We start from the raw sequence: 20,761 nt of genomic DNA, 5'->3' as shown, positions 1-20,761 counted from the left end.
AGTATCGTGCAGTATTTCTAGTTTTTCTCAGTAAAAGGTGAACTGACAGTAGCTGTTTAACATCTAACAGTGTAAATTACTCTTGAACAAATGGAAAAACCACTGTTATTGCTGCTGTTACTCAAAAACATGATCCGAGTCTTCAATAGAATGGAAGCCAATTTATTAGACAGCCGTAGTACATACTAGGTACACATGGAAGTATTGTTTGTGCTTCAACACTTGCAAACAAACAATCCCAATAAGTTAAAACAGTTTCAGGACGGACTAGTGTTTCATTTAATGTTTTCTTCCTCTGAAAATCAATTTATTCAACAAAGTAAAGCCTCAACAACAGCAGATTAAAAGAAACAAACACAAAATCAAGCGCTTGCATCACAGAAAACGCAGTAGTGCAATATACAAGTTGTTTGGCCGGGAAAAAAGGGGAAAAGTTCAAAGTTCAGTCGTTATGTTTCATCTTTTTAAAGCCATTCATCACTGAGGGGTTTTTACATTGCACCAGGAAGAAACGGACAAAGAAAATATAGATAGTATTTCATTTTCCCAGCTGACCACTAACAGCTACAGCTAAAACGTCACAAACACGGCGGCTTCACATCGGCATTTTCAAAAAGGAAAAGGAATCACTACTTCACAGTCAGAAAGATCACCAGTCAACAGTGAGACGCTAAAACAGCAACATATGGCAAATACACAACACGACTCAGTGCATGGCCCAACATCGTTACGAACCAATGATAAGACTTAATCTGACAGGATACAATACTGAAATACAACTGGCCCTTTTTAACATTATTCTTTATATAACAGCAAGCAACGGCCCTTAGACATTAAAACATGAAGTTTCTCCGGAGAAAGGAAAGAAGGTTGTGGAGGGTAAATATTTCACAGTCTCGGCAGCGGGAGGAGGGATGATTCTTTTTTTTTATTTTCTAACTGAGCTCTTTCTCTTTTCTTCTTCTGCTCCACAAAGTTTTTAAACCAAACTTTAACTTTGTTTTGAGTATCAAACACGCACCAGACTCAAAAACGAGGCGGAAAAAGGTCAAATTTAGTTTGTTCCTTGTGCCGAAGTACGTCTCCAGTCCGCCTTTAGAGAACTTCTTTAAATTTGGCACAAACATTTATTAAGAGTCGTGGGTGAAGTGATTCGATTTTGCTGGTCAAGATCACTTCACAAAGTTTGTTTATTGCCTTGTGAATGTGATATCTTAATATCAGCTTGAGGGAATCTTTTCAAATTTGGCACACGTGTTCAGTCTGACCCAAGGGTTGACCCATTAGATTTTGGAGGTCAAAGGTCAAAGTCGAAACATGTTTTGGGCCTTTTGAACATGATATCTCATAATGTATCTGCATGTAGACTGGAACTCGTGAATTAACTCATTAAAAGAGTCACCGGTAACAGCAGATACATTTAAAGAACACGATGAATTCAATTCACTGTAGTTTTGACTATTTACAGGAAGCGGATGAGTAGTGGACGATGGTTTTTGAAAAGTTTCAGTGATTCCGTTTCATACTCAAAACAAAAGGTTTTCTGTGGAGGACTCCAGCTCAGCATCTTTGGAAAAAAGCTAAACGCTAAACTCTGCAGCTTCAGAACATCCACACCGGATACAAACACATCGACAGTCCACACAAGTCCAAGCATGCTACTGAATATGCACATCTCAAATGAGCGAGGTGGGGCTCCTCTCGGATGAAATATATGTATTTTATATATATTGCATGTCGACTGATATGATATTTGTGTTTTTACAACATCGACCTCCCAAACGTCACATCCCTCCTCCACCTGCTTCTGATAAAACTCACGCTGAGGAGAAATCCAAAGGAAAGAACCAGAGAAAACGTCCACCTCTTACACATTCTAGCAGGTATCATAGCACACGGTTATTACATTTGGTACTTTCCGTTTAAAATGGCCTTCTCCTCTGATATTTAAACCTTTTTAAATAAGTCTATTTAGTTGCATCCATTGTAAAACATGAGAATACTTGCAACGATTTTATTCTTTGATACAACATATATTTTTTTATCATCTGAGATGTCTTTTTTGTTTTTCTTCTTTTCAAGCAAGATGCATACACAGTTAATGGATCGGGTCGGGGGGGTGGGGGTGGCGGCAGTTGGCGGTAAGATGGGTGAGGGCGGGGGTGGGTGGGTTAAGGGGGAGAGAGAGATGTGATTGGAGGATTTTTAGCTCGTCACTTCCTCGTCTGGTTTGTTCATGGCCTTGAGCTGCTCCAGGAGGCTGGTGGGGGTGAAGATGTGGGTCGAGCCTGGAGACGCGCACGCAAAAGACACACAGACACACACACACACACACAGAGCGTTAGATCTGCACGTTTGTAAAGTAACCGGTGGAAAAATGTGTTTTCAGCTCTTGCTATGGAAGCCTGTTGCAGATGTTTCACATAATGGAGCTGCCGTTACTCTGCAGATTCAGATTGTGCATCATCAAAACAGCTCGTCACAATTTGAAATCTCCTAACTTGAGTTTCTGACATAATTTTAGATCGTTTCAACCTATAGAGAAACTTCAACTGATCTGAAACACAAGAAATCCCCCAAAACTAGAGATATGACTTGTGCGAGACTGATCGGACATGGTGGAAAAACCTCATATGTCCAAATTTGGGGGTTTTCATTTGATTTAATTTCTCCAAATCTTTTTTAATCTTGTAAAAAAAAAAAAAGACCATTTTCACTTCTATCACTCTAGAGCTGCTACAGACTCATGACGCGGAGCTAAATCATGCAGCCCAACATTATGGAAGCACACAGATCAGCGATGGCACCAAACGACTGACATGACTCTGTGAGCTGAAAAAGCAAGGCGGGCTAGTGGAGAGCCTACGACACCAAAACCTGCGTAGACACGCAGCGCAGCCAATCAGGTGTTAGAAGAAATGTGCACATGGCCGTGTTAGGCCTTTGATTTAAAGAGCATGCAGGAAGCTGAAAAAAAACAAAAAAATACAAAAGCAAACAGAGACGGAAGCAGATCTTCTCTAACGTGTCATGAAATCCAAAACCAGAGAGTTAGTTCTGTCGTCTGCCGTTAAAATGGATGAAAATGTGAAACTCGGAAACCTCGATCAGACAATGATGAACTCGTGTGACAGCTGAAGACACATTTCACACATTGTAAAACTTGAAAGGTGCTGATCGGAGTAAAGCAAACATTTCCGCCAAATTTAATTTGTTGCGTGATTCCCAGATGCATGGAGGCCGTTTAAATTCTCCATATTTGATTTACTCCTCGCACCTGTTCAACGTCGACAGGATTTGTTTTTCCTACGTCGGCTTGTTTCTGTGGCAAAGCTGCATGTTTCTTCCAGTTTGGGCTGATTCACCTCAAACACATTCGCCAACTACGAGGACAGGAGAGAAAGAGGCGAGCCCATCTCGCGTCGGGTCGTTTTGGTGATGATGCAGGGGGTCGTGGGTGGGAGGGGTTTTAGTGCGGGGTCACGGAGGTCAGTGTCGGACTGGCCTCACCTGCTTCTCTGCTGTTCCCCCAAACACACAGCTTCGTGGGCCGTTCAGCCCCAGAAACACAACGCCGTCAACGCCACTGAGGCGACTACTGAGGTTCAGACCAAAACAGCATAACAAAAACAAAGAGTTGTTTTAGTAAGTGAAGGCCATTTTGCTCAGGAAGTGCTGAATGTGGCAGTATGTGGGGGAGGGGTCATACTGCTTATGGTGCGCTCGGAGGAGGAACCATCAGTCTGGTTTGTGAACGATATCGCTTTAGCAGACTGGTCTGGAATGAGATGGATGACCAGGACGACAGGATTTTGTCTGAATGGCGACGTGTGCGTAGAAGAAGAAGATGAGGTGGTCATGGGATGTGGAAATAAGTCTTAGAAGACGCTGATGTCTCAAACGTGTTTTATTCCTGGCAAGTTTCAGAATCGGTGTAAGAATTTGTGGTGAGGAGAGGAAGGACGTTTTTTAAGTGCAGATAGCGCCACCATGTGGCGGTTTATAATAAAAATAGACAAGCTTGATTAAACCAAACAAGCCAATCATATTTGTTTCCATTACATCTAATGAACGCGCCTTTTGTTTCAAATGCTCTCTAAACTCAGAAAAAATTGGTCTGAAACTGAAAAAAAAAATTGTCAGAAAAACAGGAAAAAAAAAAAAAAAAAGTGTCCGAAAAACAGGAAAAAAGAAAAAAAAATGTCCGAAAAACGAAAAAAAAAAAAAAATGATTTGCCCGAAAAAAAGGAAAAAAAAAAAAAAAAATTGTCTGAAAAACAGAAAAAAAATTTCAGCAAAACAAACCAAAAAATTTTTTTTTTCCAAGTGAATACAATATGCTTCCATACAGATGATATCTTGTTAATTTTTTACTTTTAAATATCAAATTTTATGGGTGTGATATATTTTAAATAAACTTTTTAATTTATAAAACTATACTGTGACATTTAGGAAACAGTCTGAGCATTTTAGAAGATGTGATGATCTGGCCTGAAATATTTAGTATAATAACGTCCACTAAGTGCCTCATGTTTTCATTTGCGTTTGTTTGTCTTTTAGCAGAATTACGTCAAAACTACTGGATGGAAAACAACAAAACTGGAAGAACGAAATATGGGTCAGGGAGGGACTCGTTAAATCGTGAGGATCTGGACTTTTACATTGTGAGTTAAACATGTTTAACATGTTGTTGTTGATGTCTCAGAGAATAGATCAGGTATCTTGATGAATCGGCAGAGGTGTTTGCACTCTGGCTGCTCTCAGGTTCCTAAATGACCGAGAGTATTTGTGTGTGTGTCCCAGTGAAAACAAAATTAAATCTCTCTAAGATGAAGGGTTGAGAGAAATGAAGTGTTTTTGGATTGACGTGTGTGACATCTTTTATTCGGGATGTTGCTAAAGCATATCAGGTGGAGCGATGCTACATTCTCAGACTGTGTCAGCAGAGAGACAAACTGAATTCCTCCGAAGCTGCACCCTGATGATCTGTCTCTGATATCCAGCTCCCTCTGCAGACGAGCCATGAGCCATGTGAGCATGTGACGTGGACTGAGAGAGAGTGACGTGGATGAGGAGTCAAATTAATCAAACAACACACACGTAAAGAAATAAAGAAAGGAGGGAATCCTTCTTTGAATTCCAGCATCAAGTCAACGACCTCTCCTGAAACAGCAACAAAATCAGGGGGGGGGGGGGGGTGTCGTCTTTGCAAAGGGTTAAAAAATTAAAACGAATAATTGGACATTTAAAAAGTGATAGAGATGAATCTCTGGGCGGGGTAGATTAAATCTGAGCGGTCAACAGGCTCAAGGGGCCTTCGGGTGGCGGTGGAGGGGCGATTTAATCCACCCAGTTGAGATGATGGGAGGAGGCAGCAGGGATGGGGTCGCGACCCCCTCAGGCACGGCCGCTCCGCAGCACGGACTTTACATGAGCTGAATCCACACGTCCTTCCTGCAGACTCACAGGCGGCGAAGTCGAGGAGCGAGAACTCACGTCACGTGTTTGAATTCTACATCATTTCTCTTCTTCTACTCGACATTTTGTTTTTCCAACGTGACGAAACAACAGACAACTGAGCTGCTTTCATTATTTTTATATTTTAGACTCGACAATACTGTACGAGTATTTATAATATAATTTACAAAGTTATATTGATTTTTGAAAATGTAATTTAAAAGTGTGTCAATTTTTAAGAAAAATGTATTTTATTTTCTTAAAAAATATATTTTTCTATTATCAGAAGATTATTTAATTTATCTGGATGAATTTTTGTTTGTTTGGAAGCAAGATTATGCAAAATCTCCAGCATGGACAGAATTTGACGGAAGGGTGAGACAGAAAGAAAGAAAGAAACATTTTGGTGCATATCTGAAATAAAAAAATTTTCTTCTTACTTTCTTTCCCAAACTTTCTTTAACATTGTGAGTTCCAGCGATTTACAACCTTTAGCGCTGATTCCTCAGAGGACGATTTGTGGATTTTGATGAAAAAAATCAGGCAGTTTAGAGAACTGACATTTATGAAATATTTGGTGCAGCTTTCACTGAGGAAAACATTTCGCTTGATTTCTCCAAGAATAATTCACGGATCTGTTGTGGATCCAAATAAAAATCCTTTCTTCTTGTGTCTAATATTTAAAACACGATACGGAACACGAGTCTGCAGATGTGATAAACTGGACATTTGGATTCAGCCTCCCAGAAGCCTCAGCAGAAAGACGACAGGCGACTGAAGGATGGAACTCCCGCCCTGATTGGCTAACTGTCGGCGAGACTGATGGAGCGGCCCGTGCGCTGAGGAGAGGTCGGGGGTGCCCATCCCCGAGGGACATGGGGAGGAGGAGGGTGGAGTTAGACAAAACAGGACTGAGTGTTCAAAGGAAGGAGAAGGAACGAGGAGGAAGCCCTTGTGCTGTGAAGGTTCAGAAAGGGCTTCATTGTGCGGCTGCCTTTACTTTTTTCAGTGTGATTTCTCTCTCCCTCCCTCCCAATCTGTCTCTGCCTCACTCGGCCGTGGGCTCTGCGTCCTCAAAGGACACCCTAGTGGACTCTCGGAAGTCGGGGTGCTGCAGGTCCGATAAGAATTTGGTGGGGGTGAGCATGTGGGTGGAACCTGTGGAGGAACAGAGGCGGCTTCACCACTCGTCTCTCAGCACATGCCACGCCCCCCTCCCCCAATCGCTCCAAAAATAAAACCCAGAAGGGCTAAAACAGACACACACACACACACAGAGAGAGAGAGAGAGAGAGAGAGAGACACACACACACTCTCCATTCTGCAAAGACACAAAACAACTGGGAGGCACAGACAGAAAAAGACGTGGCTGCAATTAAAAGACAACAGTTGTTTGTAAAGACAACAGCGGAAGCAGAGCACGACACAGACTAACGAGACACTTTCCCAGGTGTAAGACAGACTGGCTGGCAAAGCTCAAAGACATGAAATCAACAGTACACAGGGGCATAACATGACAGAACACACGGCACAGGTTACAACAGCTTCATCCGCCTCCGTTACGATTTCAGTTTGACGTGCGAGTCATCGTCTACGTGCATGAAAGTGAAAAAAAGGAGAAATCCGTTGTGCGTGTTTGTGAAAACCTGAACCGAAATTCACGACTATTCATTTTGTAGTTTTGTACCTGAAAGTGTATTTAGTTAAAGTCGACGCCAAAATAAATGAAAACCAGAACGTTTAACTGTGTTCGATCTCGTCTTTCTTTTTATGTCTGTGTGCCAGTGGTGCCAGATATTTAGTTCATCAGAGTGAGCTGCCTCGTGGTACTTTCAGAAAGAACTCGTTGTAAACTCTTCTTCTACTGTCTCAAATGACCTGAACTAACAACGTGCTTTTCGGAAAATAAATATCTGGTTTCTTTTCTCACACTTTAAATTTGCTCGTCTGCCTCAATGTCCTGAATTAGGACACATCGCTCTCACAACACGACCACTATGAGTTCAAGCGTCTCAGACGAGCGGCCGTTACAACTCATTTAACCCGTCCTCTTGATCTCGGCCTGCGCTCAGTGCTGCCCCCTGTTGCATTACTCACCAATGATGGCTTCCCATTTCCCATTGGCCTGTGTGACCTCATAGGCGCAGCGCATCTCACTGAAGGACACGCCGCCGATGATGAAGACCATGACACGGGGACCGGTGCGGTACTCTCCAGGTGTCTTGTTCTTGTGCCAGTGGCCGTACCGAGCGCTGCGGGAGCAGAACACACGTCATCACAGGTTCACAGCAGCTCTGTCAGATTTAAACTTGAGAGCTTCAGCTGCAAATGAAGCTGATCAGGATCTGATGCTGAATCAATACACACCAGCTGCAGCTACACACACACACACACACACACTTGGAAATATTGATGACTTGTATTCAGGTCAGTTTAGGTTTAATATTTCAGCTGATGTCATTATTTTTCTGGAGTAGCGGTTCGGCCATGTCGTCGTCGTTCGTTTCTTTTTTTCCGTCTAATCTCAAATTGTTTTGTGTATTTATAAAATTCCTCTGCTTGTTTATTTTGCTCGATCAAACCGTCTTCAGATTGTTTTTACTGGTTATGTGCCTTTGTTTGTTTCTGGGTTTTTAAATATGTGTTTATTTTCGTTATTTGTAAGAAATGTTTGTTGTATTTTGTGATTGATCTTATTTATTCGACGTCTGCCGACATTTCTGTGAATCCAATTAAGCAATTACAATAAATGCAACGAGTCAGTTTTCAAAATGTGGAAACTTCAGTCGTGTGTTATTTCCTCTTCCTGTCGTTGTTCCTCCAGCTTCAGCTTTTCTTCTTCCTGTTTTTTAGGCTGGGATACAAACTGCAGCAGCCCCCCCCCCCCCCACTCTACATTTCCCTCGAGTATTGATCCTTCACGCTCATCTCCCTTCCAAAATTACTATTGATCCAACACCAGCATGTCTATTTTGGTCATTTAAAAAGGGTCATGTAATAAGATACAACGCTTCGTGCATATGTCATCGTGTGTTTTATGTGTGTGTGTGTGTGTGTGTGTGTGTGTGTGTGTGTGTGTACGTACCTGACTGCGGTGGTGCTGAAGGAGGCGGAGGAGCGGGTGGAGATGTAGGGGTAGTGCTTCGTGTCCAGCTTGTCATCAATAGCATCCTGCAGGGCGACGACAGACAAACCGTTACACACTCTTGTTACACAGCATCGTTGTTGTGCGACTGCGAAGCCGCTAACGCGCTCGTCACAGTTGCTACCGATTTGCTAACGCACCTCCATGATGTCCTTGACCAGCGGTGTCCAGCGGGACAGCTGATAGGTCTGCTCGCTCACACGCTCCTTCCTGTCCAGCTTCTTTCCTCTGCGGAGCGTGGACTGATGCCGGGAAGAAGAAATGGGGAGGTTAGAACGAGAAAAGTCGTGCACGTGAGAGAGAATCCATCTCTGTCAAGAAGAAGAAGAAGAAGAAGAAGAAGAAGAAGAGAAGAAAGCGATGCTCTTACGTCTGTGATGATGGGGACGCCCAGGTGAGCCATGTTGGTGATGATCTCACTGTCCTCAGGGGGAATCTGAGCGTGTTGGATCAGCTTGTTCAGATTCTCCTCTGTGATGCCTGGACACACACACACACACACACACACACACACACACACACACACACACACACACACACACACACACACACACACACACACACACACACACACACACACACACACACACAATGGACTGTATGACTCTGTTTACATTTAATATGTTCAGCCTTTTCTCTTATGAAGGGGAATTCATGTTCGCTGCTTGGGTCCAAAAATAAAGTTCTGTATATTATTGAACTTCGACACTCTGTATTCTGTCAAACATCATTTTCAGCTGATCTGCAGAAGCTCACGTCAGGTTGTAGTTTCTCTCTTCAGCTAATGGATAATTAACCTTCATTTCTATGAGTTTGTTTATTTGAAGCTGTCTATAAATTCTAGTGATGGGAAAAGATAAAAAAATGTGAAATTAATCGGGAGACAGACGTTGTGGTTAGTTACCAAAGCACATTCACAGAAATACTCGACACTATAAGACGATAAGACGACAACTGAGGCGACAGCAAAGAGTGGAAATCATTTTAAAACCTTCTGCAGGACGAGGTGGCAGCTCTGACTTTAGATCGACGGTTGCTTGACTCACCATTCTTGAGGAAAATGTAGAGCAGGATGATGCGGATCTTGTCGTATGTGCTGACGTTGGCGTCCAGCAGGATCGGCACGATGGCCCTCATCGGGTCCTTGATCTTCTCTCCCTCAGCGTCTGTTCCCATCGCCAAATCCTGCGGCAGGAAGTTTAACGAGTTTAAATTCTGAGGACTAGAGAAAAAAAAAAAACCCTCCTCTTGTTTCCTCTCACCTGCTCCACACGGCACAGTTTGTCCACTGTTCCCTGGTAATGCTTCATACAGTCCTCAGCCAGCTGCAGGTGAGTGGAGTACTGAACGAGACAAAACACACCGTCAGAAATAACACACACACACACAAGAAAACATACACACACTTACATGGTAACACACACACACACACAAGAAAACATACACACACTTACATAGTAACACACACACACACACACACACACACACACACCTTGCTGAGCTCCTTCTGGTACTGAGGCATCTTCTTCAGCATCTGGGACAGATCCCTCATCGTGGTCTGTTCAGAGAGAAGAGACATTTAAATGAGTCCGGTGAAATAAAAGACAGAATTGTTGGTAGCAGACGATTGGCTGAAGGACAAACACTCCGAGCTCAATGTCCGTTATGTAAATATTCATTATTTAAAAGTGGGAAACAAAAAGTGAAAAACAAGACACAGAAACTTCAGGATTCGTTTAGTTTCCGGCCAAATTTCTGAGAATTTGTTGAGAAATCTGCTAATTATAATAGTGCTGTATCTCGAAAGCATTTCCTCTTTACCTTCTCTCCAGTGTTCATCCTCTTGCTCGCGGAGAAGTCCTTGAGTTGACGCGTCACTTCCCTGAATCACAAAACACAAGCAGCAGAGGGACGAGCGAGTGAGAGGAGAGTCGTGAACGCTGCTGGATTCAGCATCGGAGGAGCGACGCAGTAAAACGTGGAGATTTGAAGTTGTACTCACTGGGACACCTCAGCTATGTGTTTGTGTCTCAGGCTCACCCACAGGTCATCGTCCTCGTGCAGCAGAACCTCCTTCTCACGAGAGTCTCCGATGCCACTGGTCTCGTACCTGAAGAAAGGAAAAACACCCATTTCAATATTTTACTCTGTAGTTTGATAACGTTTACCCAGAAGCCCTCCATGTTTCTGCTCTTTCGTACTTGTAGACGTCGTTTTCGATGGGCAGCAGGTCGTAGCCCATGGCCTGGAAGGTGAGCTCATGGAGGACAGGTGAGACGGGGTCGAACGCCCTGTCCAGGATGATCAGCTGTGAGCGAGCTTTATCTGGACCCTGCACGGAGAGGGGAGCGGAGACAGGGATGAAAGACGCCTCATATACTTCTCCACCAGAGGGGACACTTCAATTCATTTTCCTGAGCTCACCTCTCCCATGGTCGGGTCGTCGGCCTTGTAGGCGTCCAGCTTGTCTTGAACCAGCTGGGCCAGGGTGGCGTTGTCCTTGTACTCACTGACAGGACGACAGACGGACGGACGGAGGGACGGAGGGACGATCAGATTCACAGACAAATGGAAACAAAATGGAAAGACGAGAGACGGGACAAAACAAAAAATATATATTTTTAACACATTTCTCAGAAAACCAACGGTGCTGCAGATACATCATCAATAAAACTACTGATACATACATCTGTTATTTAAACAAACATTTTGAGAAGATATGAATCAGATTCAGGACTTGCCATGCACCCCCCACCTACACCTGCACCCACTGGACGGCACAAGCTGTCAATCACACGGTATCCATGTCCCAGTGAAGACTTGAAACTAGAGATTGAGACATAAACTCCTCCGGGAAGATGTTTACTGACGTTATAAAGTGAGAGGTCGTCCCTGTAGCAACACTTGTCTGCTTCATCTACCCAAACGACCTCCCACCAGCGCCCCCTGCTCCTCACCCTCGGTATCTGACAGCCGGGTACTCCTTCAGGGTGGCGCAGAGCGTGGCCAGCTGCTCGGCCAGTCGCTCCATCACCGGGTTCTTCAGCTGGGTCTTGTGGGGGCTGTAGAAACTGTGGAAGGCATCTGGATTGTCCAGAGAGTACACCTGCACCAAACACAGCGTCAGTGTCAGAGCTCTCACGTTAAACTGATTCATGTAACGTCTCCTCTCTCCTCATCTCTCTGTCTCTCAACTCCTCTTTAATCACTTCACCTTCATTTCTAATTACTTGTTTCCTTTCCTCTGTCGTTTTCCTTTTTTTAAATTTTTTTTTATCCTCTCTTTCCATCTCCTTCAATTTCCTCGTTTGCTCTCCTTCGCTCATCCTCTCCACTCCCTCCACCCACTCCATCTGTCCACGGTCACATGACCACGCTCCTGCGCTGCAGAAGGGTCCCCCCCCCCCCCCCCCCCCCCCAGTCAGCCTGGCTGCCATTGGCCGCCGCCTCCCGTGTGGATCCTGATTCATCCAACAGGACGAGAGCATTGGGCTGGAGGGGTGGGGCTAAGAGGCGGCGTTTCGCCCCGGAGCAGAAAATCACTGACTCGAAATTAATTAAAGTAGACAGGAGGGGAGCAATGCATTGTGGGCCTAGTGTCATCTTCAGATAGTGGGCAAGTGAAGGATGGACAGAGAGAGGAGGTAGAATGAGGAACAGTATAAGTGGCAGGAGGTAAAAGAATAAATATGTCAAGTGTGTATAATAAGAAATTTGTGTTTCTCCCTTTGTCTCTTTTCGTCCATCGTCGACTCCCGACCGCTCGTAAACTCACTGTCCTCCGCCTCGTCTCCATCGTTCTCTAACGCTCACTATCCCTGGATCTTTCTCTCACAGCCCCAAACAATAAATAGAAAGACAAAGAAGAAACACAGCGACAGAGATGAGAGACGCTGCCGGACGTCTACCTGAGACTCGTAGGGCAGGAATGCGATGTTGATCTCCGTCAGAGTCTTTGTGGATTTGGAAGCGCGACTCTTCACCAGCTCGTTGAACAGAGGATCAGGGCAGGCTGGAAGAAAGAGAATTGCTCTTAATCGTGACTTAAACATTTTATCTCATTGTGGTGACATTAAAAAAGATGTGATTAAAGTCAACAGCCATACATTTCTACGCAGAGAGAATATACTCACAGTCGGTGAAGAAGACGTGCGCTGCCTTGTATTTAGCTGAATGAGGATCTTTGTAATCTGCGATGAGGGTGTGGACAGACTGAAGGGAGACCGAGCAAATCACTGATGAGTATATGTGCACATTCAAATAAGCTTCATTACCGCGATGTAGTGAAAACTTAAAGGACGATGACCTGAGATAAATAACGAACGATCGGATGAAACCTGTTTTTAAATCTCTGCTCGACTAACAAACAAATTTGGGACAGAAATCTGAGAGGACAAATATTGAGAGGGAGCATCCTCACCTTCTCTGTGGGTGTAATCAGGTAAATGGCCTCCAGGCTGGGAAGAGGCTCTCGCCGCTTGTGGATGTCCTCCACGACTAGAGAACAGAAATGACACGTTAACAATCACACGACACAGAGCGTGAGCGTGCAGAGCGACAGTGGACGTGATGGTCTCTTACTGGTGATGCCCTCCGTCATGATGTCTGTCATCTTGCAGCAGGACGACAACATCCTCATGCTCAGCTGGTCCACGATCAGCGCCTGGCGACAGGGGGACGAGACACTAACTACACAAACTCTTATTTTCATCAAGAGGCTACACTCGATTTGAGTTTTCACAAACTAGACTGAATCAATGAGAAGCTGCGGATTTGATCACGTCACCGATGAGTCGGTGGGGGATGACGTCAGTGTTTAAACTTCTTACCTTCCATTCTCCCTTCTTCTTCACCTTCTTGATTACATCGTTCATAATCTCTGAGAAAGAAAAAGAAAAAGAAACGTCGTCAGGAACCCGAAGGAGAAGTTTTAATGAATTAAACGTCAAACTTTAACCTGAAAACAAGAGTAATAACACAAAGGTTCGATATATTTGTGCAGCACAGTGACGAGGTACAACAGATGATTGATCTCCCTCGGATTTGCTTCTTCTTGCAGGTTTTCAGTGGAAACAACCGACGTAATCCTGTCCGACTGGTGCACATTTAAAAATAACCTCATAATGAAATTCCTGCACTGGAGGACAACAACAGGCGAAAGTCAAACACGGCCTCCGACAAGGTTGCACCGAGCACAGACACCGCGACGAGGAGAAACATCAAGCGATTGATTCTGTGCTGATTTCAAATAATCCACTGTGACGTCACATCACCACGAGGCTGATATTGGCCTGATCACCACGCCAACAATCTGCCAGTCGTATTAGGACAAATCTATTTAGGGTGAATTACAGTTGGACATGATGCTGGATCACTGTGAATGAAACCCGCTAATCCCCGCGACTGAAACCTGAGGCCACAGAGATACTGATGGATTATCACAGATTACAAAGATTACACAGCAACGTGGACCAAAGATCAGAGATGCGCTCGTGTCAGTCAACGCTTGCTCTCTTTTGATTCGCAGTAAATCTGTAAATTGATGAAGACACTAGCTGCTGATTGGCTGAGAGGGAGGAGCTGTAGAAATCCAATAGGGGAGAAGGAAAGAACACAGGGATAAATAGGACGCATGAAAGGATGGACGAAGACAAACCGAGGCTGAGTCTACGTCCTTTTCGTAGACCACAAAGGCCGACATGAGACAGTCTGGTCTACAGAGGCTTTAGGGGGTCACAACCTCGTCCCGCCCTCATAGCTGCCGCCTCAACAGAAGTTTTAACGTGCGTACCGTTCGCTGTTCTTCATAATTTCAACGTCTCGTCGCTTGTCGGCGCAATTACCTCTTCGATAAACGGCTCCTCGCTGAGGCAGAGACAGTTCTCACCTCCTGTGAGTCAGAGGAACTGTGTCTGACCTCCTGTGGGACGCACGATGTGGGAATAGTAATATTCTCACTAAGTGACAGAGATTTCCTGACTCAGCTTCAGACTTCTCTCCAACATCGTCTCAACAGATTAAGGAGCGAATACTTGTGGATGCGAAGCCTTTGACAAATCAAGTGCACGTTCGGATCCATAATAATCTAATCTCGTCTTTTCATGCAGCAGAAACTCCAGGTCCCGAGATGAGACACAAACAGAGCAGCAGCAGCGAGGATATCCGTCTCACCGGCTCTTTTGTCCTCCGCTGCAGCTCATGTGTTTCCTCTTGTTGTGTAAGAAAGTCACTGAGCAGAGAACAGTTCTTTGTACGTACGTGTATTTAAAAATGGTGGTTTCATTAGAAAACATTCATCTTGATTAATAACAACACAACATAATTCCTGTTTTAACGCTTTGACACCAAGTCTGATGATATATACTTTATATTTTATTTATAATTTAATTTCACTTCAAATATACAGAACTTGAATTAAGAAAATATGTTTTTTTTAATGTAAATATAAGTGCATGTGTGAAATAAAAGTTTTATTTCAGCAAACATAAAGATAACGAGACTGACGTGTGGGTTTTTATGGGTCAACCGATAGATTGGTCGGGATCTACGAAAGAGAACTGTACTCTCTCACAGTTCTCCTTCCTGTGTTAGCGTCACTCAGTCCTGTCAAATAAAAAATCAGGAGAAAGCTCTGTGGATTCTTCCTTTCTATCCTGCAGACAGACCTGCAACAATACAGGAACGAAAGGGAAGGGACCTGAACAAACACAGAGCAACAGCTGTGTCAACCAAACACACACAACACACACATGCAAACACACACACTCCTCAGAAGCCTCATGAGCTCTCTCACATCCAGTTTAACAGGATACACATCCTCATGGACAGAAAGTGGGAGAGGATTTTGTTGTCAAACCTTTTACGTATAATTATTTTTTTTAAAAACATTGAAAATGATCTAATCTTAACTTATTCACTTCCACAGGATGTCATGTTGTTGACATCACGCTAACAAACAGCGTGGCGTGTTATGGGTTCATGATATCACTTGAGGGTGAGCTCAGTGTTCTCTCCTCACAGCCTTGACTCTGCACATTACTACACATCACAGCAGCGACAGTTTCTCCCTTTGACTCGTGCGTCTCCCCCCTTCAGGGACCCTCACCTATGAGTGCATGACCCATTTTGTCCTCTCTGGATCTTCACTGTGGCGCCGCCCCCTGAGAGAAGCCAACGCCGCTGAGCTTAAAGACATGAGCAGACATGTCAGCTCAGCTCGCAGTGAAACACACGGACAGCTTTCACCAAGGCTCAGCTGAGAGTTTTCTGTATTTCATCTAATGAAAAGAACCAAAGGCTCCAAGCTTCAGTTGGATGCAGCTTCTACAAAAGCCACAAAAGAACAGAGGAGACTAATGTTTAACCCGGAGTTCGTCTGCTCCTCAGCCTGCAGTTACATAACCAACCAGCACAAATGGTTTTTAAGAGAAGCAGAGGAGGATCACGAGGTCGTCGCTCCTCCGGACTCCCACATAAATCCAGCCAGAGGTCAGAGGTCAGGCCGAGGAGTCGTGAGGAGCCTTTCCCACGACCTGCACCCCACAGGTGATGGGGGACACTGAGAAATCCTCCCACCACCGATGCTGTTTTTAATTTCTCCCTTGTTTTCTAACGACACGTGAAGAAGACGTTGAGGCCTGCGGCTCCAAATCTCTGTGATTCTGCCAAAACACGCACGTTATGAGCGATCAAATAAATTGAGCCTCATCCAGCGCAGACACACACGCACAGAATTAAAGACTCAAGCTTCGTACACAGAGAATAACGTCTTCACATATCGACATGTCATCCTCTCCATTTCTCTTCCTCATCAATCTTGCATTTCTGCATAAGGACGACGGCGTCTTGCCTTGACCGCTCGTCCACATATTTCTGTAACGCTGTGTTCAATTGGTCTCTGTGCACGTACGCATGTAAGAGGAGGAGAGGAGGATGGAGAGAGCGGTCACGTGCCGCTGAGCGGAGGAGAGGGAGGAAGAGCACGTCTGCCAGCTCTGACACAGCACTCTTCCTCAGCGGGAGAGAAAAGAGGGAATTCGTTGAGAAGACGAGCGACTGTAACTCTGCTCTGTTTCAGCCGGTTCTTCCTGCTCTGTGATCACGTGACGCTTCAGCCCTGATTCACTTAAATGAGAGTGTGTGAATGTGTATTTGTTGAGTGTGTGTGTGTGTGTGTGTGTGTGTGTGTGTGTGTGTGTGTGTGTGTGTGTGTGTGTGTGTGTTTTACGTGGCCCTGGGGCTGCAGGCACTGCGTCAGACACTGAACCCAGACGAGTGTGCGATGCTCTGGTTCAGTGATGCTTCCAAGGTCAGCAACGCTTTGAATGTGTGTGTGTGTGTGTGTGTGTGTGTGTGTGTGTGTGTGTGTGTGTGTGTGTGTGTGTGTGTGTGTGTGTGTGTGTGTGTGTGTGCATGACTGTGTCCTTTTCTGTTTCATCTTCCCTCTCCTCACGGGGAAGCGTAAACACACACACACACACACAGAACAATGACCTTAATCAGCAGCCAATCGGATATTTAAAGGAGCAGTCCGACACTTTTGGAAACGTATTGTTGCGATGAGTTAAATGCGAGTCTGCAGGACTGGAGACAGGTGTCTGTTATCTTTATCTATCTATCCGTTTGTGGTTTGAGGGGGGGGAGGGGGGGTGTAAGTGTTGGAGTTATCCAGGTTTTCTGTCCAATCATCTGGAGTCTCTGCGCAGCGTCTCCGACTGTGGGTTTGAGTTTGTTCTGTGTGTGTGTGTGAACGATTTCAAATCTGGCAAAGTCACTGAAGCTGCACAGTCATGATGCGAAGCCTCCGAATCAAGGTTCCCTCCCATAAATACCCCCTCCACCAATCGTGAGTCTGCCTCAGCTGTCAATCATGACGTTTCACTCCAGTTTTAAAGCATCAAATAACAAGTTAACTTCACCAGTGGTGCCCTGGTGTCATTAATACATCTTATTCTATCCATATCCTGTGATTCTATCTGTAAACCAGAGTTGTATGTGACTTAACGGCGTGAGATGAAAACCTGCACGACACGATAACATCCAGAGAAACGGCCCCGAGTCCCCTCTGGAAAAATAACATGGTTCTGTTTTTTAATCACAGGCCTGAAACATTCAGCTCTCTCTCTGTTCCATCAGTCTGAGCAGCAGCAGCGTCATTTAGAGACAAATGATGAGAGGCCTTGTTTTCCTTCTGCTGCTCTGTGGGACTGATGCTCACATGTATTCATGAAAAAGAGGGTGGGAGAAGCTTCTGCTCGCTGCCCATCCCCCCCCCTCCTTCATCCTGGCTGCTACATCCACTGCTGCAGAGAGAGGAGCTGTGATGGTGTCGCCCTCTCTCCCTCCCTCCCTCCCTCCTCTGCCCCCTCCACCAATCCCATCCCAGCTCCCACCTCTGCCGCACGGAGCCCAGGTGTCGCTGCGTTTACTTACTGGGAAACATTCCCAGTGTTCATCTGGAAAAGACGATCCAGTGGCTGCGTGTGCCCGTCTTCAGTTCTACTAACTGGGTTGTGTAACTGCCAGCGACCAGGCCTAAATAACGAACCAATGCACGGATGATTGTCGTGTGAAGCTGCGTTGTGTTCTGTCGTAGGTGTGCAGATGATCTCATACCAAAATGTGGCTTCATTATAACAGGGAAATCTTTTTATGAGAAGAAATACCAGTGGTGCAGGGTGTCAGAAAACAAGTGTGTGCTCCCAATGTAGGACTGGGCCATAAAAAAGATCAATAATCATCCCAATATGATTTTAATCAATAGCAATATAACAAATGTTCAACGTATATTGATATGTTGCTTCTGCATCGTGCAAACAGACAGGATTCGTACAATGCTTTGCTGTTTATGCAAAATTCTGTCTTTATACTATTTGACATTTGTCCATGTAGCTCCCACTCATTTCAAATCAAACCTCAACTTAAAATATTGAACAAGATCAAACACTATCTCCTAATCGTCTATTTAAAAAAATCAGGATTTACCAATAATTCAGTGTAATCGTGACCATATGATCCTGTTTACATAGAATAGATTTAAATTAAGGTTTTTAGTAAGAAGAGCTATTTGTGACTAATAAAGGATTATCTTATCTTATCTTATTTTATTTTATTTATCTTATCTGGGGCATGTTATGTTTTCGTTTGTCTGTCAGTTAGAATGATTACGCAAAAACTCCTGAACAGATTAGAATGAACTCATTTAACTTTTGCATTAAATCCTGGAACTTGATGAAAAACGTTTTTAGAGGACTGATATTTATGGATGCGTCCCATTTTTTCATGAGGCGAGCTATTCTAGTTATTTACTATCATTATCATCTTATAGAAGCCACAGCTTCATACCGAACCAACCATTATAACAATGGATTATATTTAAGACATAATATGATATTAGACCTGTCTTGGTTTCTCATCACTCTGCTCTTGTTGGAGTCTGAGTCCCAGGCAAAGCTCAAACCTTATCACCCTCGATGGAATCACCTCACAGCAGAGGAAGTGTGTGTTGGTGAAGGAGGTGTAACCGTGTGGGGGTGGGGGCCTTAAAAACCGTGCAGCAGTTTACCCAGGACATGATGTGATGCACCAGTGATGCCCGGTGCCATTTAAAACACGAGGGTACTCGGCACAAGCCAATCCTGCAGTACGAACTGAGCAGGACCTGCAGCTGAGGACGTGATGGAAAACCCTGAGTCACAGATTAGAAACTGGATTCTAGGAGTCTAGTGTGAAGGCCTGTGTGACTTTATCACAACCAACCACACATGCACCCATTTGACCCTCCTGAGCGCATCCATGTTGAGGCCTGCACCAGCTCCATGCACGCACACACACACACATACACACACACACACACACACAGAGAGAGAGAGCTGCTGGAGCATCAGCTGGAACAAAAGACTAAAAGAAGCTGATATCACAGTCTGATCCGCTGCGTCCTGACGGTGCAGAGGGACACACACTGGTTTTGGCGCATGACCAGAAAATTGCACGATGATGAGGAGGAGAAGGAGGAGAAGGAGGAGGAGGAGGGAAGCAGCTTCAGCAGGTCGGTAGTGGTGCCATGTTCAGATAATGCGGAATTTCTCGTGTTGCGGCCTTTTAACGCAACTTGGATACAATCCGCCATTAACAGCTGACACCAGCCTGGTTCAGCACGGAGACGCTCCGGTGGATGAGACGCTCCACCGGGGGAGGTGAAGCAGTGCTCAACCCCCCCCCCCCCCCAACATACGGATTTATAATGTTAACGTCCAATAATCACCTTATAATCAATATCATTGCATCACACGGTTGGCTATAATTAGCCAGCGCCAGGGCGTGAGACGCTGCAGCACCGCGTCGCATCAGCACAGTTTTATGATGCAGCTCCAGAAAAGCGGCGCAGATTTTATTTTTTTTTTGGGATCGTGGGGGTAAAAGGGCGTTTGTCGGCTGCGTGTGGCTCCAGGACACTGGTGTTCTCCACCAGAGGGCTAATCACCGCGCGTTAAAGCCGTTTTTCCAAGTGTCCGCATGCTGGAAATGGACAAATTGCGCATCCGCACCGCAGGAGACAACCAGTCTGTGCAGGTTACTACCGCAACCGCTGTGGTTTACAATGGGATGCGATGAAGCACCACCTTCATCCTCCTCCTCCTCCTCATCATCATCCGGATCATCTCAGCCATCCGCATCCTGCAAACACACACTCACACACACACACAAGCTTTTACGCACAGAGCGCAGCGCCGCAGGGAATCATCTCGCCACATTAAGGGCTCAATAATCTGAATCTGAAATATAAAAATCTTACTTTCTCCGACCACCGCCTTTAATCCGATAGGTGCCATGATGCTGCCGAGCGCTGGGGCGACTGATCTCCCTCTGCTTCCTCCCTCTCTCCCCTCCCTCACCTCCCAGCGCCGTGGAGGAGCCTCCAGCTGGAGACGTCACCGCGTATCCTTCCGCATCGTCCTCTCATTGGTGGTTCTGAGTCTTGGTTTTTACCGCAGCAGCTCTGGATGAGGCCTCTGACGTTCACTCAACTTCTTTTACAACCTCTCGAGTCCCTGATGAATCCACATGTGTTTAAACAGGCTGCAGGACGAATCTGGTTTGAAATACAAATCATCTCTCTGTCTGGTCTTTCTGGTGTTTTCATAAAAAACAGGAATTAAA

General features: G+C 45.0%; 1 protein-coding gene across 2 annotated transcripts; it reads right to left on the bottom strand.

Moving 5' to 3' along the window:
• Positions 1–146: 146 nt before the first annotated feature.
• Positions 147–20,635, bottom strand: stxbp1a (syntaxin binding protein 1a). 2 transcript variants are annotated; one of them, XM_069513998.1, is made up of 20 exons: positions 20,397–20,541; positions 13,432–13,481; positions 13,184–13,265; positions 13,023–13,099; positions 12,736–12,814; positions 12,511–12,614; positions 11,560–11,708; positions 11,027–11,111; positions 10,804–10,934; positions 10,605–10,712; positions 10,424–10,484; positions 10,095–10,160; positions 9,865–9,945; positions 9,649–9,787; positions 8,973–9,082; positions 8,743–8,844; positions 8,543–8,628; positions 7,555–7,709; positions 6,458–6,615; positions 147–2,288 (listed from the first exon to the last, which is right to left on the bottom strand). In XM_069513998.1, exons 1-19 carry the CDS (start codon positions 20,431–20,433, stop codon positions 6,506–6,508), a joined length of 1,812 nt encoding a protein of 603 aa, XP_069370099.1. In that variant the 5' UTR covers positions 20,434–20,541; the 3' UTR covers positions 147–2,288; positions 6,458–6,505. The 2 variants fall into 2 exon arrangements, with proteins under 2 accessions (XP_069370099.1, XP_069370100.1); XM_069513999.1 differs by lacking the exon at positions 6,458–6,615 and having other exon boundaries at positions 20,397–20,635.
• Between the last annotated feature and the right edge of the window lie 126 nt (positions 20,636–20,761).

This window comes from Paralichthys olivaceus, chromosome 18 (assembly GCF_024713975.1).
Source record: "Paralichthys olivaceus isolate ysfri-2021 chromosome 18, ASM2471397v2, whole genome shotgun sequence".
Taxonomy (NCBI): Eukaryota; Metazoa; Chordata; class Actinopteri; order Pleuronectiformes; family Paralichthyidae; genus Paralichthys; species Paralichthys olivaceus.
Note: the sequence above shows the minus strand (reverse complement) of the source record. Positions and strands in the feature narration are given on the sequence as shown.

Coding starts and splice junctions, on each gene's coding strand:
- stxbp1a (XM_069513998.1), bottom strand. CDS start 20,433: ATGGCACCTATCGGATTAAAGGCGGTGGTCGGAGAAA. Junction 13,266..13,431: donor AGAAGAAGGGAGAATGGAAG/GTAAGAAGTTTA, acceptor CCCTGTCGCCAG/GCGCTGATCGTGGACCAGCT. Junction 7,710..8,542: donor TTCAGCACCACCGCAGTCAG/GTACGTACACAC, acceptor CTGCTCCCGCAG/CGCTCGGTACGGCCACTGGC.